The following is a 14,629-nucleotide window of genomic DNA, read 5'->3' as shown; positions in this document are numbered from 1 at the left end:
TTACACAAAATATGGGCAAGAAATGCTCACTAAAGGTAGGCAGGTCACAGGTGGGTAAGTATACAAGCAGTGCCTAGATTCGATTTACACATCACTTTCAGACAGAGCCTAGATTCGATTTTCAAAATATGGGCAAGAAATGCTCAGTAAAAAGGGAGGTAGGTCACAGGTGGATAACAGTCCACTCAGTTACAAACAGTGTCTAAAACAATTTTCATGGGTTATACATGTCTTAGGTAAAGGAGAGGTAGGGCGAAGGTGCAGATCATATCAAGGGTGGGTATATTGTATATAGGTAGGTGCGATAATGGTTTCTCTGTGGCTGTGAGGGTGTGTAGCAGGAAGAAAACAGGCGATAAGGCGCAGTGAGAACAGTGCACACCGGCTATCGTTAAGGTACTTGGGCCTCAGATAATATGGGTTTTGAGGAGCGTACAAGGTAATGGGGACATAGGAGGGGTGGCACGCTGAGCCTAATGGCAAGCCTAGGCGTGAGTCAAAAAGTACCTTTTTTTGTAGGATAACCCTGGGAGGGGGTGTCAGTCGTGCAGAGTGTCCAGCCAACGGCTGGAAAGGTGTGGACAGGTTGGGCCAGGAGAGAGGCCTTAGTGCAGGCCTTCATGCTGTGGCCGGCTACGCCTACCGGCTTGCGGGTTGGCTGTGAAAAAGAGCCAGATAGCCAATGGGCGAGCTAGCAGCCAGGGGTGTGCCAGCAGCAGGATGCAGGCAAGTTCGAAGCATCAGGCGGCCATCTTAGAGTGTCGCCGGCGGGGATCCAGACGGAATGAATCTATTTGTAGCACGCAGTGTGGCGGGCGTTCAGATGAGAGCAAATGAGATAATGATCTCCTGCAATGATTGTGCGCATTAAAATTGCGCTTTTTGCAGAAATTGCTGGATTAGGCAGAAAATGGGACGTGAGCCAGCGGGCCTACCTCAGAAGAAGGGGAGAAGCTCTGGCTTCTCTGCCGTGCGTTGCACTGCTCCTGCAGTTTTTGGAGAGGCTCCTGCTCCTCCGGTCCATCGGGGGATTGGTTTGTGGCTTAGGAAAAATGCCCAAACGTTCGCTATTCTGACAAGCTTATTTGTGTGTGGTCACGCAGATCCACACTGCACACCTTATAAGGAGCATTTGCAGACCAGTGGGGCATACACCAATCCTATCCATAGTCAGTGGTGAGTTGGAAGGGTGCAATATGACAACAAAAGTCAAATGTAAACCAAAGGCCATGCCTTGGTCAAAGTCGGCACAGGGTGGGGCCAGAGGCCATCGCCACAGAGTGGCTTGGGGGAGTCCAGGGCATGGCTGAAGGGTGATGCACATATATAAGGAGGATGCATACAATCTAAGATATACAACAGTTCTTTCAGGTGGTGAGGCTCTGTAGACCACTTAGCATGTCTTGTTAACCCTTAATATGTAACAGTAACTGTTGGACACATGGGGCTAGTAAGTGATCAATGTGGGAGCCCAAGGCTCGATCAGGTAGCCAATAGATGATACCATGGGTCTTCTCGTAGATTTAACTACGATGTTTTTATCTTGGGAAACACATTAAAACATGGAATATGGTGACATTCCACCATTAAGTATGCAGTTTCTTTTTGACTCAGTAAACCTATTTGTTGCCAAAGATCTACGGTTTGCTGGATCTGTAGTGTGCTTCTTTACAGAGTTTATATTGCTCAATTGTCGAATAACCAACTGCTGGGATCCAATCTGCCCCACACCACTAAAGTGAACCCCTCATCTGAAGATTTTATTACAATATTTCAATAATTGATTGAGCATCTGTAATACCAGTCTTTGTGTTACGGTAATGTTTTGTGGTAATGTGTGTGTTGACAGGTTGTAATGCAATAATGCCTGTGTTTTTCAAGCATTTGCAGATGATATCTGGATCAGTTTAACATGGTATTCAGCATACATGCAAACTGCAAGCAGATCAGAACCTGTGTAGGAAGCAATCCCTTCCCAAACTCTATGAAACCTGCGTTGTGCCCGTCGGCAGTCCAATCCTGGCTGATGAAAGCTAGCTATATAACAATCTGGAAACAACTGAAATCCTATGCGGTCAGGCCCCAACAACGGTCATTCTCAAGTTTTGACCCAAAGATCTCAGCCAAGCAACTTGCCCAGCAACAAAAATAAAGAATGCTTCACATTTGATCAACATCTATCTCTATCATACCATAGATCATACTTTATTAGTAGCCAATTCTACCCCAGCCTACAATTAAATATTCTGTCGAGAGGCAGATGAATACCTCACGCATAGCGTCAGCCCCTCCCCCACCTCTATATCATAGGAACAAAAGGAGTGCATAATTTATAGCGTCTGTCCCCATACCGAAAGTACGAGAGATGCTATTCACTAAGACAACCCTACCATCCTTACCCTGGAGCGAACCAAGAAGAGAAGAATTTGCAAGTTCTAGCAGACACACTAGACACGAAGTAGATCTGCACTAACCACGAAGATACACAGACACTAGGTCAAATTTGCATTTAGTCATGGAGAATGTTACCTGCAACCAAAAAACACTAGAAAACATATAATCAATGTATACGTTGAAACGCAAGGCAAATGAGATAAACGCAAAGCTTGCTTAAAGTAGAAATGCAACAGTAATGAGCAGACATTTTGGATAAAATGGAGGGCGCAGCCACGTTCGAGTGAATGGGAAGCATTGTAGAAACTTTGATGCTGCAGGAAGGTCAGACTCGCTGAATTAGCTGAAAATACAGAACGAAGCAGACCAGACCTTAGCTGCACAAATCCTGCCAGGGTCACTGTGGAAAAGAGAGGTTTGGACTAGCACTGAGGAGAACCGAAGATAATAATTCCCAAGCGAAGACACATTTCACTTAAATTAAGCAAAGATACAAATAACCCTTGAAAACCGAAAGCTTGTAAATGAAGGTTTACCATTGGAAGAAAAGTAGCTCGAACAAGTCTCCAGTGGACAGGAAGGGTTAAGGCACCCGCATTAAAATGGGCTAAAATCCTATTAAAAGTCGAGCAGAATAATTCAAAATGTGGTCTCCTCATACGTGACTTATGATTGGAGAACAGTGGCTATTCATTAACTACCAACACAGATGGACTGAGGCCTTCACTGCCCTCAAATTCTCAAGACAAAACCAAGTACAAATCTAAAAGTCCTGGCTTGTGGCCTATTAAATCAGAGATGGTGTCTTATAATTGGGAAGAGCGGCACCTTCATGCTGCTCCATCTACCACTGTTGCTGCTCATGTGCTGATGACCTGCCAAGAAGTCATGGTTGGTAAGACGAGTGCCAACCAATCACAATCCTCAAATAATGCTTTTTTGCAGCTGTTGCAGTACCCGTATCCAATAGTTAATTGTGGTGATCGTGTTTTTTACCTGTAATAAATGTAGGTATGGTCTCGGGTGGAACCATCAGATACAGCATAACCAACTAGAAAACTAACACCTATGGATTAAATATATAGACGATTCCCCTAACCAATCCCACCTTCACGTAGGTTTTTGTTATGAACATTGTCACGAGACGTCTGTTGTGAGGGATTTTGTATTTTTTTTTTTTAAACTTTGTTTATTAGACTTGACAACACACATAGACTCACAGGTCAGCAAATGCATAACGTAACATTAATTTGCGAATCACAGATACAACGGTTTCACTGTACAGTGCAGTATTTATAGCAACTCAGAACTTAACAAGCTTATAATAGAGAGAGCATTATAATTCGAGTGGGAGAGAAAGTGTATCACACCTAGGTTTAATGAGGGGAGTGGGCCGGAGTTGAGGCCTCCGAGTCTGAGGAATGGGCTGACAGGTAGTCACGGAATCTGCACCATATATCCCTTGGCCTTGAGTGGGGGTGTTGTGTAGCCCCCCATGCCTCCTCAGTGTCGTGTGCCCAGGTAACTGCCCGGAGCCATTGTGCGTGCGTAGGTGCATAGGGGCGAAGCCAGCATAGAAGTATACCGCGGACTGCGAGCAACATACAGAGGCCTGCAAATTTCTTAGAATCGCGCTGCAGTTTTGGAAAATCGTGAAAGAGGCATCGCATTGGGGAAGGGTCTATGGTGCAGTCTAGTATGTCTGATATGGTGGAGCATATGTACTGCCAATACTGTGTCAGGTGTGGACACTCCCAAAGCATATGAATATAATTAGCCTGGTCTGCGCCACATCTGGGACAATTAGGCGAGGTCTCATGGAACATGCGATGCAGTTTAGTTGGAGTGTGATGATACCTGTGTAGTACCTTGAATTGTAGTAGTTTGAACCTGGAGTTGTACGAGACCTCGTGGGTTCGTGCACACATACGGGCCCAATGTTCGTCCGAAATCTGTACTCCCAGATCTTTCTCCCATTTAGCTCTAAGTATAACAAAAGAGGGGACGGCCCTGGTCTGCAGTAGATTATATAGTCTAGATATTTTCCCCCTGAAGGAGTCGGAGTCGCAGAGTTCAGCTATTATAGGGTCATCTGGCGGAACTGCAGGAAATTCGGGAAATTTGGTCTTTAGATTTTTCCGTAGTGAGGAGAATTGTAACCAAGCTGATGGTTTACGCTTAAGCTCAGGGGGGAGGTCCGACCACTCCAGGAAACTACCATGGTCAAAGATATCCCGGATACTTAAGAAGCCTGCCCCCGTCCATCGGGCTACAATGGATTGGGGAATATAAGGTACTCCAGGGAGGAAGTTCCAGAGTGGGAGGTCACCGTGAAAAGGATTGGGGGTCACAACCACTGTCCATAATTTGCTAAGAGCAAGCGACGTGCTAATCACTGGATCAGGGGAGTCCGGGTCCGGCGGGGCTGGTTTGAGAATGAGGGACCCAATAGTTTGTTCGCTAACCTTTAGTTTTTCAAGACGGACATGAGGAGGGGGGTTTGTTGTATTAAACCAGTATGAGGCAAACTGGGATTGCGCCACCATCCAATATCTGAGAAAATCGGGGGCACCGAATCCTCCCAGTTCCTTGGGAGCGGTGAGAGTGTTCAGTTTAAGCCGGACTGCACCGGAGTGCCAGAGGAATTTGTTAGTAACACTGTGTAGTGTCTTAAAGAATCCATCACCCGGCCAGAGTGGAATGTTTGCAAAGCGGTATAGGAGTATAGGAGTTGGGGCAGTACGACCATCTTTAGTATTCCTATTCTGCCAGCTAGGGAAATGGGGAGTCTGGTCCAGCTTGCGGCTTTGGTGGTCAGTATGGCTAGATAATTTTGGTAGTTATCGTTGCGTAGTTTCTCAACTTGACGGGAGACCGATATTCCCAGGTAGGTGAAGGTGGATTGGGACCAAGTAAAGCCCATCAGGTCAGCGAGTGGTGGTGTATTGTCAGTAAGTGGAAATAAGGTCGATTTAGAGCAGTTAACCTTAAGACCAGATATGTGCCCAAAGCGGGTCACGTCGTTTAGGATTGGAGCGAGGTTTATTTCTGGGGAACGGATGTAAAGTAAGGCATCGTCAGCGTATAACGAGACAATGTCAGCTTGTCCTGCTGAACGTAGGCCCCTATGAGAGTGTGATTGGCGCATCATGTCAGCAAAGGGTTCAATTGCTATTGCAAAGATTAACGGGGAGAAGGGGCACCCCTGTCGCGTACCTCTGGCTATCTGAAAAAGGGTGGAACATCTGTCTTCGGTGCGGACTCTTGCCACTGGATTGGTATAGAGTAGTCTGACCCAGGATCGGAAGTTGGGGCCGAACTTACATTTTTCCATGACTCGCCATAGATACTCCCAAGACACCGAGTCAAATGCCTTTTGCATGTCTAGAGTGGCCGCCACAGCTTGTGTTTTTGGATTGATCCTACTAACCACATTAAAAAATCGCCTAAGGTTTAGGGCTGTGGATCTACCGGGGACAAATCCCGACTGATCGGGGTGTATGATATCGGGCATGAATGGGGCAAGGCGGTTAGCCAACAGTTTAGCAAAAATTTTAATAACACAATTTATCAGTGATAGGGGACGGTACGAGCCACACCGGGTGGGAGGTTTACCAGGCTTGAGAAGGACCGTTATCACGGCCTCGCGGAGCGAGGGGGGAAGTGTACCCATTTCACATGCCTCCTCCCATAGAGCGAGTAATTGTGGCACCAGATTAGATTTGTAACGCTTATAAAAGTCCATAGGCAGACCATCCGGACCGGGGGCCTTTCCTGCAGCGAGTGCTTCGATGGCCTCAGACAGCTCCTCAGTGGTGAAGGGCCTGTCCAGAGATACAGCAGCGTCCATGGAAAGGGTAGTGAGTGGGAGTCCTTCCAAATAGGAGTCAATTTCCGAAACTTGGGGCCCATCAGCCTTCGAGTATAGGGACGTATAGAATGTGAGAAACTCCGTGTTGATGTCATGCGAGGACGTGGCTAACGTACCATCCGGTCTCTCTATCGCTGGAATGTTGGGGGCACCAAACTCATGACGAAGCAGCCTGGCCAGCACACGGCCTGGCCGCTCTCCCTCCCCATAACGTCTAACCGCCCGAGGGTCATCAAGGAATTTAACTTCTCGCTCAGCAAGATTACGGAATCTGGCCAATTCACGACTCAGTGATGCCAGTGTGTCAGGGGAGTGATCGTTAGGGTATTGGGATTCAAGGCTAACGAGGGTCGACTCGCTGTTAGCGATATCCTCCCGGATGTTTTTCAAGATGCCACCTCCTTTAGATATGGTGATACCCCTGATATAGGCTTTAAATGCTTCCCAGAGGGTGGCTCTAGAGGGTACTGAGTCTGTGTTGAACTCAAAGAACTCCTCAATGGATAACTCGAGCTCTGAAGCAAAGGTGTGGTCTAGGAGGGCATGGGGTCTCATTTTCCATTGCCTTGATTTTTCAAGATCATGCCCCCAATTCAGGGAGATGATCACCGGGGAATGATCGGATAGAGTTCTAGGAAGGATCGACTGATTGGACAGGGATCTAATTAGTATGTCAGATAACAACCATCTATCTATCCTAGAGTGTGAGTCGTGGACAGAGGAATAGAATGTATAACTGCGGGAAAGGGGGTACATTAAACGCCAGGCGTCGACCACCGCCAATCGGGGGAGAGTTGTAAGGATCGTGCAAGCTGCCCTTGAGAGCTGACGGGGTCTGGAGCCTGACCTATCTAGGGTGACGTCTAGAATCGTGTTGAAATCACCGCCCCATATTATTGGGATCTGAGGGTAACTCTCGAGGATCGAGGCTAGGTGAAGATAGAATTCTGGGTCGTCAACATTGGGCCCATATATATTCAGGATAGCTACCTCTTGATTCTGCAATTTACCTACAATAAGTACGTATCTACCACAAGGGTCCACAAGTGATTGAGAGCAGCTGAATTTAATGCTTCTGTGAATTAAAATGAGGGTACCTCTGCTTTGAGTAGAATAGACTGTGTAATACCTTTGGGGAACCCACTGTCTGGCGAACCTCTCGCACTGTTCAGAGCATGCATGGGTTTCTTGTAAACATAGAATTTGTGTACCATGGCGTTCTGCGTAAAGTTGTATCTGCCGCATCTTTTTGTGGTTACCCAGCCCCCTGACATTCCAGCTCATAAAGGTTAAGTTTCTATCCGCCATTAGTATAGAGGGGTCGTGTGGGTTTTTTGATATAAATTTGAGATGGATCAGTCCATGGCGGGCTAAGTCCGCGTCCCATACCATCTGTGATTCTATGTTGCAATAGCGTGTCCCGTGTGGTCTCTCTAGTGGTTGCCAAAACTTTTTTAACATAACTGCCCCTCCCACCTTTTCCCACCCACATCCCTCCCCCAACTTGAGGAATGATACCCAAACCCATCCATGACAACAACAAACTTCTCGGCATCAGCGCCTGGGGGCCTGTTGGCTAACCGAGCAATGGCGCAACGGACTGAAGAGGGTGAGGATAGTACAAATACAGCCGGAGTCTCTGGTGTATTCAGTTTGCAGTGTACACGTACACTTTCACGGTCCAGACATGAGGGGGCTGCCATACCATGTCGATGCATTATCATAGGTGCCAGGCATTACCACCCGTAGTCACAACCTTCCCGGCCCCTGCAAGTGAACAGGAAGCCCAAATGTATTTTGAAATCTGAAAACACTCATATAGTATCAATACCCCAACCAAGGGGTCAAATCCAAAAAGGATCAATATGATAAGAAAAACAAACCAAACATATGATAACTTTTTGAATTGCTACAACCAGCGTGAATAATGCTGAGTTCTGTCCAACTCAACCAGGGCCATCATCTTAGGTCACATTATGGATTAGAATGGCGGTGACTGGTGATCAGCCATGATAGTGTTCATCAAGGAATTTCGAAGCTTCCTCTGGGATCGTGAAAAAAAAGGTTTTGTTGGAGTGTTCAATTCGCAATTTTGCAGGGAACAGCATGGAGTACTTGACTCCCAAGTCTCGGAGTCTCTTCTTCACAGCCGCAAACGTTTGGCGTTCACGCTGCACTGCCACCGAGTAGTCTGGATATATGTGGATTCTGGCCGCTCCAAGTATAAGTTCACCCTTGACCCTGGCCGCTCGAAGGAGTGCATCCCGGTCACGAAAATTTAAGATCCTGGCTATAATGGGCCGAGGGGGTGCACCTGGTCGGGGTTTCGCGGTCAAGGAACGGTGTGCTCTCTCGACCGCAAACTGTGGGGAGAGCTTAGGGGAATCCAGGAGTGTCATGAGGATCCTTTCGATGTAGTCTTCCATGGGTTCTGTAATGTTGTCCTCTGGTATTCCGACAATGCGCAGGTTATTTCGCCTCGATCGGGATTCGAGGTCATCATTCTTCTTCTCTATCACCGATACTCGGTTGGTGAGCGTAGAGACCGCAGCGCGTAAAGAGCCCAGGTCATCCTCTGCAGCCCCCAATCGAGTCTCGACCTCCGCGACTCGCCCGTCTGTTTTCTCAATGTGGGCTTTAATGGAGGAGATGGTCCCGTTCATGTCGTCCAGTTTAGTGTGAAGTGTAGTAAAGCCATCACGTATGTATTCAAGCATCTTCTGCGAGTCGTCGGAAGTCGATGGGGCAGGGACGGGCGAAAGCTCCTCAGGGTCATCTGGGGGAGGTTTGGACGGTGTTTTTGTAAACATGTTCAGCGAGCTTTGTTTCTTCCCAGTGCCGGCTCCTTTTGTCATGCTGGAGGCTGGGTTGGGGGACCAGGATCTTGGAGGGAAGCAGATAAATTGACCAGAGGGGTATCTGGGTAGTAGGGGGGCGGCTCCTGAGTCAGTGGGCTGGTGTTGATGCCCGTAGAAATGCAATTGTCGGTGCCGCAGTCCTAAGACCCGGAGCGTGTAAAGCAGGCCCAAAAGTTCAAAACCGGGTTCTCCTCACCTCCAGTGCCCGTGTTTTATGTATAGCAGGTATGAAGTCCAGTGCTATCGGGGCTCACAGGGCGGGTTCGCAGGGCGAGGCGTGGGAGTCAATTTGGATTAAGGATTATGTTGCCTTCGCTAACTCCCAGCAGGTTCTGTTTTATTGAAGGAGGGATGGAGGGCTCCTCAGTCGACGTGGTTAGTTGGTGGGGGGGGGCAGCCCCCGGAATCAACGGAGGCACCGGCCCGCCTGGGCACCCCGAAGTCTCCCCAGTCAGAAGGCGCTCCCTCCGATGTGCCGGGAGGAGTCCGGTGCACTGTGGGGTTTATTGGGGTTGAAAAGGGAACCACAGATCCCAGCGGGGCCCCCCTCCAGGGCGCCGCGGGCGGTATCGACTGGAGGCAACCACCCCGCAGCAGCTCCGACGGGCCTCCACCGATTAGGGGGGGAGGGAGAACCAGGGAACATCAGCGGGGGTCAACCCAGGGGGGGGGGGTGCCCATCAACCCTCGGCCAGGCGAGCTCCTCACCTCGTTAGGATCTCCGTTGGAGCACACCGTTGGGGGGTATGTGTGCCAGCAAGGTGGTCGCGGCAGTTCCAGCGGCGCCGGGGAGCTAACCTCAGAGCGGAGGCGCCCGCGAATCCAGGGCCCCCGCCGCCCGCACACCGCAGCGCAGGGCGATCCTCAAGCCGTCAGTCAGTTCGGCGGCCGCAGAGCACTCCGACTCACACCGGAGTCCCGCCGCCCCTCCCCCACTCAGGCCGCATACGCCGGGGTGCCGGGTGGAAGCGGGAGCCGGCACTCCCCGGGGCCTCGTCCGGGACGGGGTAGGCGTCTCCGGCGCCGCGCTTCAACAGCGATAGCTCGGCCTGCAGAAGGCCCACGAGCTCCAGAGTCGGGGTGGCCGCGGGGAGCAATTTTACATCGCGGCTGCAGCAATATGGATCGGCACAGCTGTATTATTGGTGACGAATCTGCAAATACGTGCCCTCGTTGTCCGGAGCTCCTCACTCAGGCGGCCATCTTGTTTCGGCGCAACAGCGCCCCCCCGGATTTTGTATTTTTAAACTGTTGTCAAGCTCAAGAACGATGAGTGTGGAGACTTTTTTGTGTTTGCTGCTGTCCATGCTGTATCTGGATTATTAACAAAACAGGCCTTTGTCTATTACGTCGACTCTTCTGTTTGTTGGGCGCAGGATTTCCCAACCCTCTCTGTTCGGTTAAGGGCTGGGACTTTCCACCCCGCCATTACAATTCTTCCATTGCTCGTGGTGAATGCTGAACTAGTGCTGATGCAGCAGGAACTGGTCAGGGCTATATTCCCAGGCGGGCCCCTAGATCCTGAAGGTCTCCTCAACGTGGAAGATCCACCTTCAAGGTCACCAACTTATCCCCGACTGTAGAACTGGACATTCTGGGATTAGGAACCCAGCGGCGCAGACCTTTGGGTGCCCCAGTCCTTAGGCAGAAATAATAGGTGTGATTACCCAATGTAATGGCACTCAATGCACCAAGCTTGCCACTATCTTGCAATGTACGGTTTTCAACACAGCTATTTTGCAGAATATTACTAAATGTCAGTGATGAACGTACTTATTTGTGGTCGCTTTAAATGTAAGGAAAGTGCCTTGTACATGCTATGTGCATGCTCGTGCACAGATTCGCTTGCGGGGGCAGGGGGGTGGGGCAACGTGCTACATTGCGAGCAAGCCGCTTCAAAGATGCGAAGCTAGTGCTCGCGACAGGCACCCGATAAGCAACTCCTGATTTATACTATGTTTTACACTGTGGTACTTCTTTTAAGAGGGAACCCTGCAAGCAGTCGAAGACAAAATGTACACGAGCAGGTTTGGCAACTTTGAAAGAAGCAGCAAAACGCAACTGGGTAAATCGCGAACGTGTTGATATTAATCCGAAATCAAGCATAATACTAATGAAAGACAAGGGTTAAGTACTTTGACTCCACATACTGAAAAATACTTCGACTATTAGATTGTAACCATCAGAGGCTCGCCGTCAGAGTATCTTTTTAGAGGAAGAGAAAAAGGAACGAAAAAAACAGGCGCTATGTCATTTTTCGGGCTTTCAGTATCTAGCCAATTAATGGCTTATGTGTTGCTGTTAACACAACACGAATCGCACAAGCACACGGATGAAAGCCAGAAAAAAACATGCCTCCTGGGATGGGTTTTCTTTGGGACAGCACTCCAGAGAGACACACACCCTAAATATAATGCAATCTTGTTTCAACCAGCAACGCAGGGCACAGGATGGCATCACACTTACTTGCCCTCATCGTGGCTGCGGTGCTGCTGATGCTGGTAGGCGGGCGGCGACGGTAGCAGGGCAGCCCCCAGTCGCTTCCCCGAGCGATGGAGCGTGTCCGGTGATGAGCCGGAAAGTGAAAGGCCAGCGGTAGAGCCTCCCCGGCGGCCTCTGCTGACACACGCCTTTTCCCCACTCCAGCCAGCTCGCTCCAACACCCCTGCAGCAAAGCTTGCCGACTCCAGCAGGGCAGGCGAGCTGCGACCCAACAGCAAACAGCCACTGTGTGTTTGGTAAACACAGGCCGGAGCTGCCCTACTCGTTATTCTGGGGTGTTGCTACCAGAATCTGACACTGCGCTCGCCTACCCGCCCCCGCGCCCATCTCGGGTTTGCTCTGAAACGTCAAAGGCCTAACCAGACTGCCCAGGGGCCCAACTGGCTGCCCGACACCGGGATCCACCAGTGAACCCGCCTTGAGGGAGTGCACCACGTGAAGTGGCTTTCCCCAAACAGCTGCTACCCATGATTGATCATCAGTCCATAGGAAATCTGGCAGCCGATCATCAGCGGTGGTAAAGAAACGCTGCACTACTGCAAATGCAATTAGAACGGTTCCATGTGAAAATATCCCCGCAAAAATGTCGCCACACAAGAATGGTGACGGTTTTTTGTGGTAATATTACCCCATGGAACCTGCAGGGGACACACCTGCAACCCCCATATTTTTTTTTATAGGGAGTGGGGACCCAATCAAGGCTCCCATTTACCCCATAAATTATCCCCATAAATAATGTTGCCTATGCCGTTTCCCGGCGACTATATATATGGCGACATTATTTATGGCGACTATATTAATGGAGACATTATTTATGGGGATAATATTACCTGATACCAATTAGAACTAGTGCAAAAATTGACCAAGCGTAAAAAGAAATTCTTCAAAAACATTTTATGCTCCACGACAAATTTCAGACTAAAAGTACAACTAGTGCAAATCTTTCCCTGGTGCAAAAATGCACTGAAAGAATAGGCTTTTTGCACTATGGCCATTTTTGCCTTTGGGCCAATTGCATCTGCACAGGTTCAACGTTTCGAAATACCACCCAAGGTTCATGGATTTTGTGCGGGCAAGTATGTGCATGGTGTGTGTGTGTGAACGTTTTTTTGTTGTTGCCCCATTGTGTCATGCAAATAGGCATTGATGCTGCCCGCAGAAAATAGTGTTTCCATAAAGGGACAATGCATCCAAGTGAGCTCTAAGTGAAGCTGTTGAGCTGCGAGGAGCTGCCGTGAACGACTTTGTGCCTTGTTCACGTTTTACGCTGCTTGCAAGGACCTATGTGCAAGAGGAAGGTCAGCACCTGATTTGGAAGCTAAACGCTGCCTACGGACATATCTTGCAGCCTACGTGTACCAGAACCCATTGCGGGTGTGTGAAACCCCACCCCCTAGCTCCCAGGAAACGCATAACTACACTGGATGCTGCGCATCCAGCGCGCGCATCCAAATGAGCTCTAAGTGAAGCTGTTGAGCTGTTTGGCTGAGTGGGTGAGCGGGAGCGAACGTTTACTTTATGATTTAATGTGAAGGATCTATACTTTATGTAAATTGCATTTATACTTCTAGCAGGTATATTTCTGTATTCAGATTGTATTAAATACAGAGCCATAAAATCGGTACATACTTTTTATAAGTTGCATACTTGATCCTTCCTCAATGGCTAGTGGCCTACGTAGTAAGGCACATGAGCCTTCAAGTGGCCGCTACATTGAATCAGACCCTCACGAAGGTCTAACATGCAATATTATTGATTCTATGGTTTGCTCGGGTAATACTTCTTATGTTAACCCTTTATCTGCAGAGCATCGTATGCTACAGGAAATCAATCAGGCAGGTATTGCCATATCTGTCCATACCGCGCAAGTTCATGTGCCCTTGGTGGAAGTTAAATTTGGAGGATATTTATATATCGGAACCTCCAACTCCAACTCCAACACGGGAGGAACATGATTGCCTGGCTGGAGCGGAAGTGGAACTCCTGTTCCACTTCCCCAGTGTCATACCATAAAACAAATGACGGCAGCTCTGAACTTGAAAATATGATCAATCTTGACAGGCAGGTGCGGTGCTCCATTGGAGTTTTAACGCCTTTGGTGTCCCGTGCTGCTCTCAAGAGTGAATGGAATCTGCCTATACCAATGAGCGCTAATCACCCTCTACAAATTCTGGCAAATGCACCTTTGACAAATATAACAAACTGCTCCCGTAATATGGATACACATAAAGAGACTGTTCCCGAATGCTACAACTATTCCCCGGAACAAACTCAGCCTGTGATGAATTATAGTTTGCAGGATTCTTTATCAAAGAACTCAACTGCAGATAATAATGTAGAAGCTCGTCCTTATACCTTTCCAGTGATCATTAGGACCAAGATTTGCTTGATAAGGGCCATGATCTGTCACATTTAGAACTGAGGGATATTAAACAATCTATGAAACAGGTTTGGTCTAATTTGGATAGAATAGAAGGTTTTATATTGGCACAGGAGTTATGTACCCCAAAGAAAGTCCTTCCCACAGATATTAACACTGCACAACCGCAGATATGATGTGAAAAACGTACACAAACTTCAACTGAAGGATTTGTGGGGAGCAATGATCCCAATGCTGATATGAATGAAAATGGAAATGTTCTTGTCTCCTATGACCTTGGACTGTTTACAAGTGCTATCAACAAGGAACTAGTCGCTCTGAGGGCCGCGATAGAGGAATTAAGACAACAACCCATAGTGGACGATACAGTAAACAATGCCTGTGAAAAATGATTTGATACTCCGGATAGCCCGTCGGCCCTCTTAAATGCTATGATCCCTCCAGACAAAGAACAAGGTTCCACCGATGACAATAATGACTCAACTACCTGTATGTCACGTAGAATTAAAAAAATTACTTACGTGCGCTGAAATGTACAGCAAAAAGAAAAAAAGAGGCACTCCTTGTGGCAAAAAAGAAACGTAATGATGAGAACAATGTTGCTGTACAAGCCTCTTTGTTGCC

At 48.4% G+C, this 14,629-nt stretch overlaps 1 protein-coding gene across 2 annotated transcripts in view; it reads right to left on the bottom strand.

The window, feature by feature from the left end:
- Positions 1 to 14,629, bottom strand: part of TNFAIP8 (TNF alpha induced protein 8) — a 662,149-nt gene that overhangs the window by 319,735 nt on the left and 327,785 nt on the right. Inside the window, exon 1 of one of the 2 annotated variants that reach the window (XM_069625562.1) lies at positions 11,590 to 11,854. The exons of the other annotated variant lie outside the window; for it this stretch is intronic. Coding sequence (XP_069481663.1) covers positions 11,590 to 11,599 — 10 coding nt within the window. The 5' untranslated portion in view covers positions 11,600 to 11,854. Of the gene's footprint in view, positions 1 to 11,589; positions 11,855 to 14,629 lie in introns of those variants that run through there. 2 annotated transcript variants of the gene reach the window in all.

Source organism: Ambystoma mexicanum, chromosome 6p (assembly GCF_040938575.1).
Source record: "Ambystoma mexicanum isolate Mex_15411 chromosome 6p, UKY_AmexF1_1, whole genome shotgun sequence".
Lineage (NCBI taxonomy): Eukaryota > Metazoa > Chordata > Amphibia > Caudata > Ambystomatidae > Ambystoma > Ambystoma mexicanum.
This window is presented reverse-complemented; position numbering and strand designations above follow the sequence as displayed.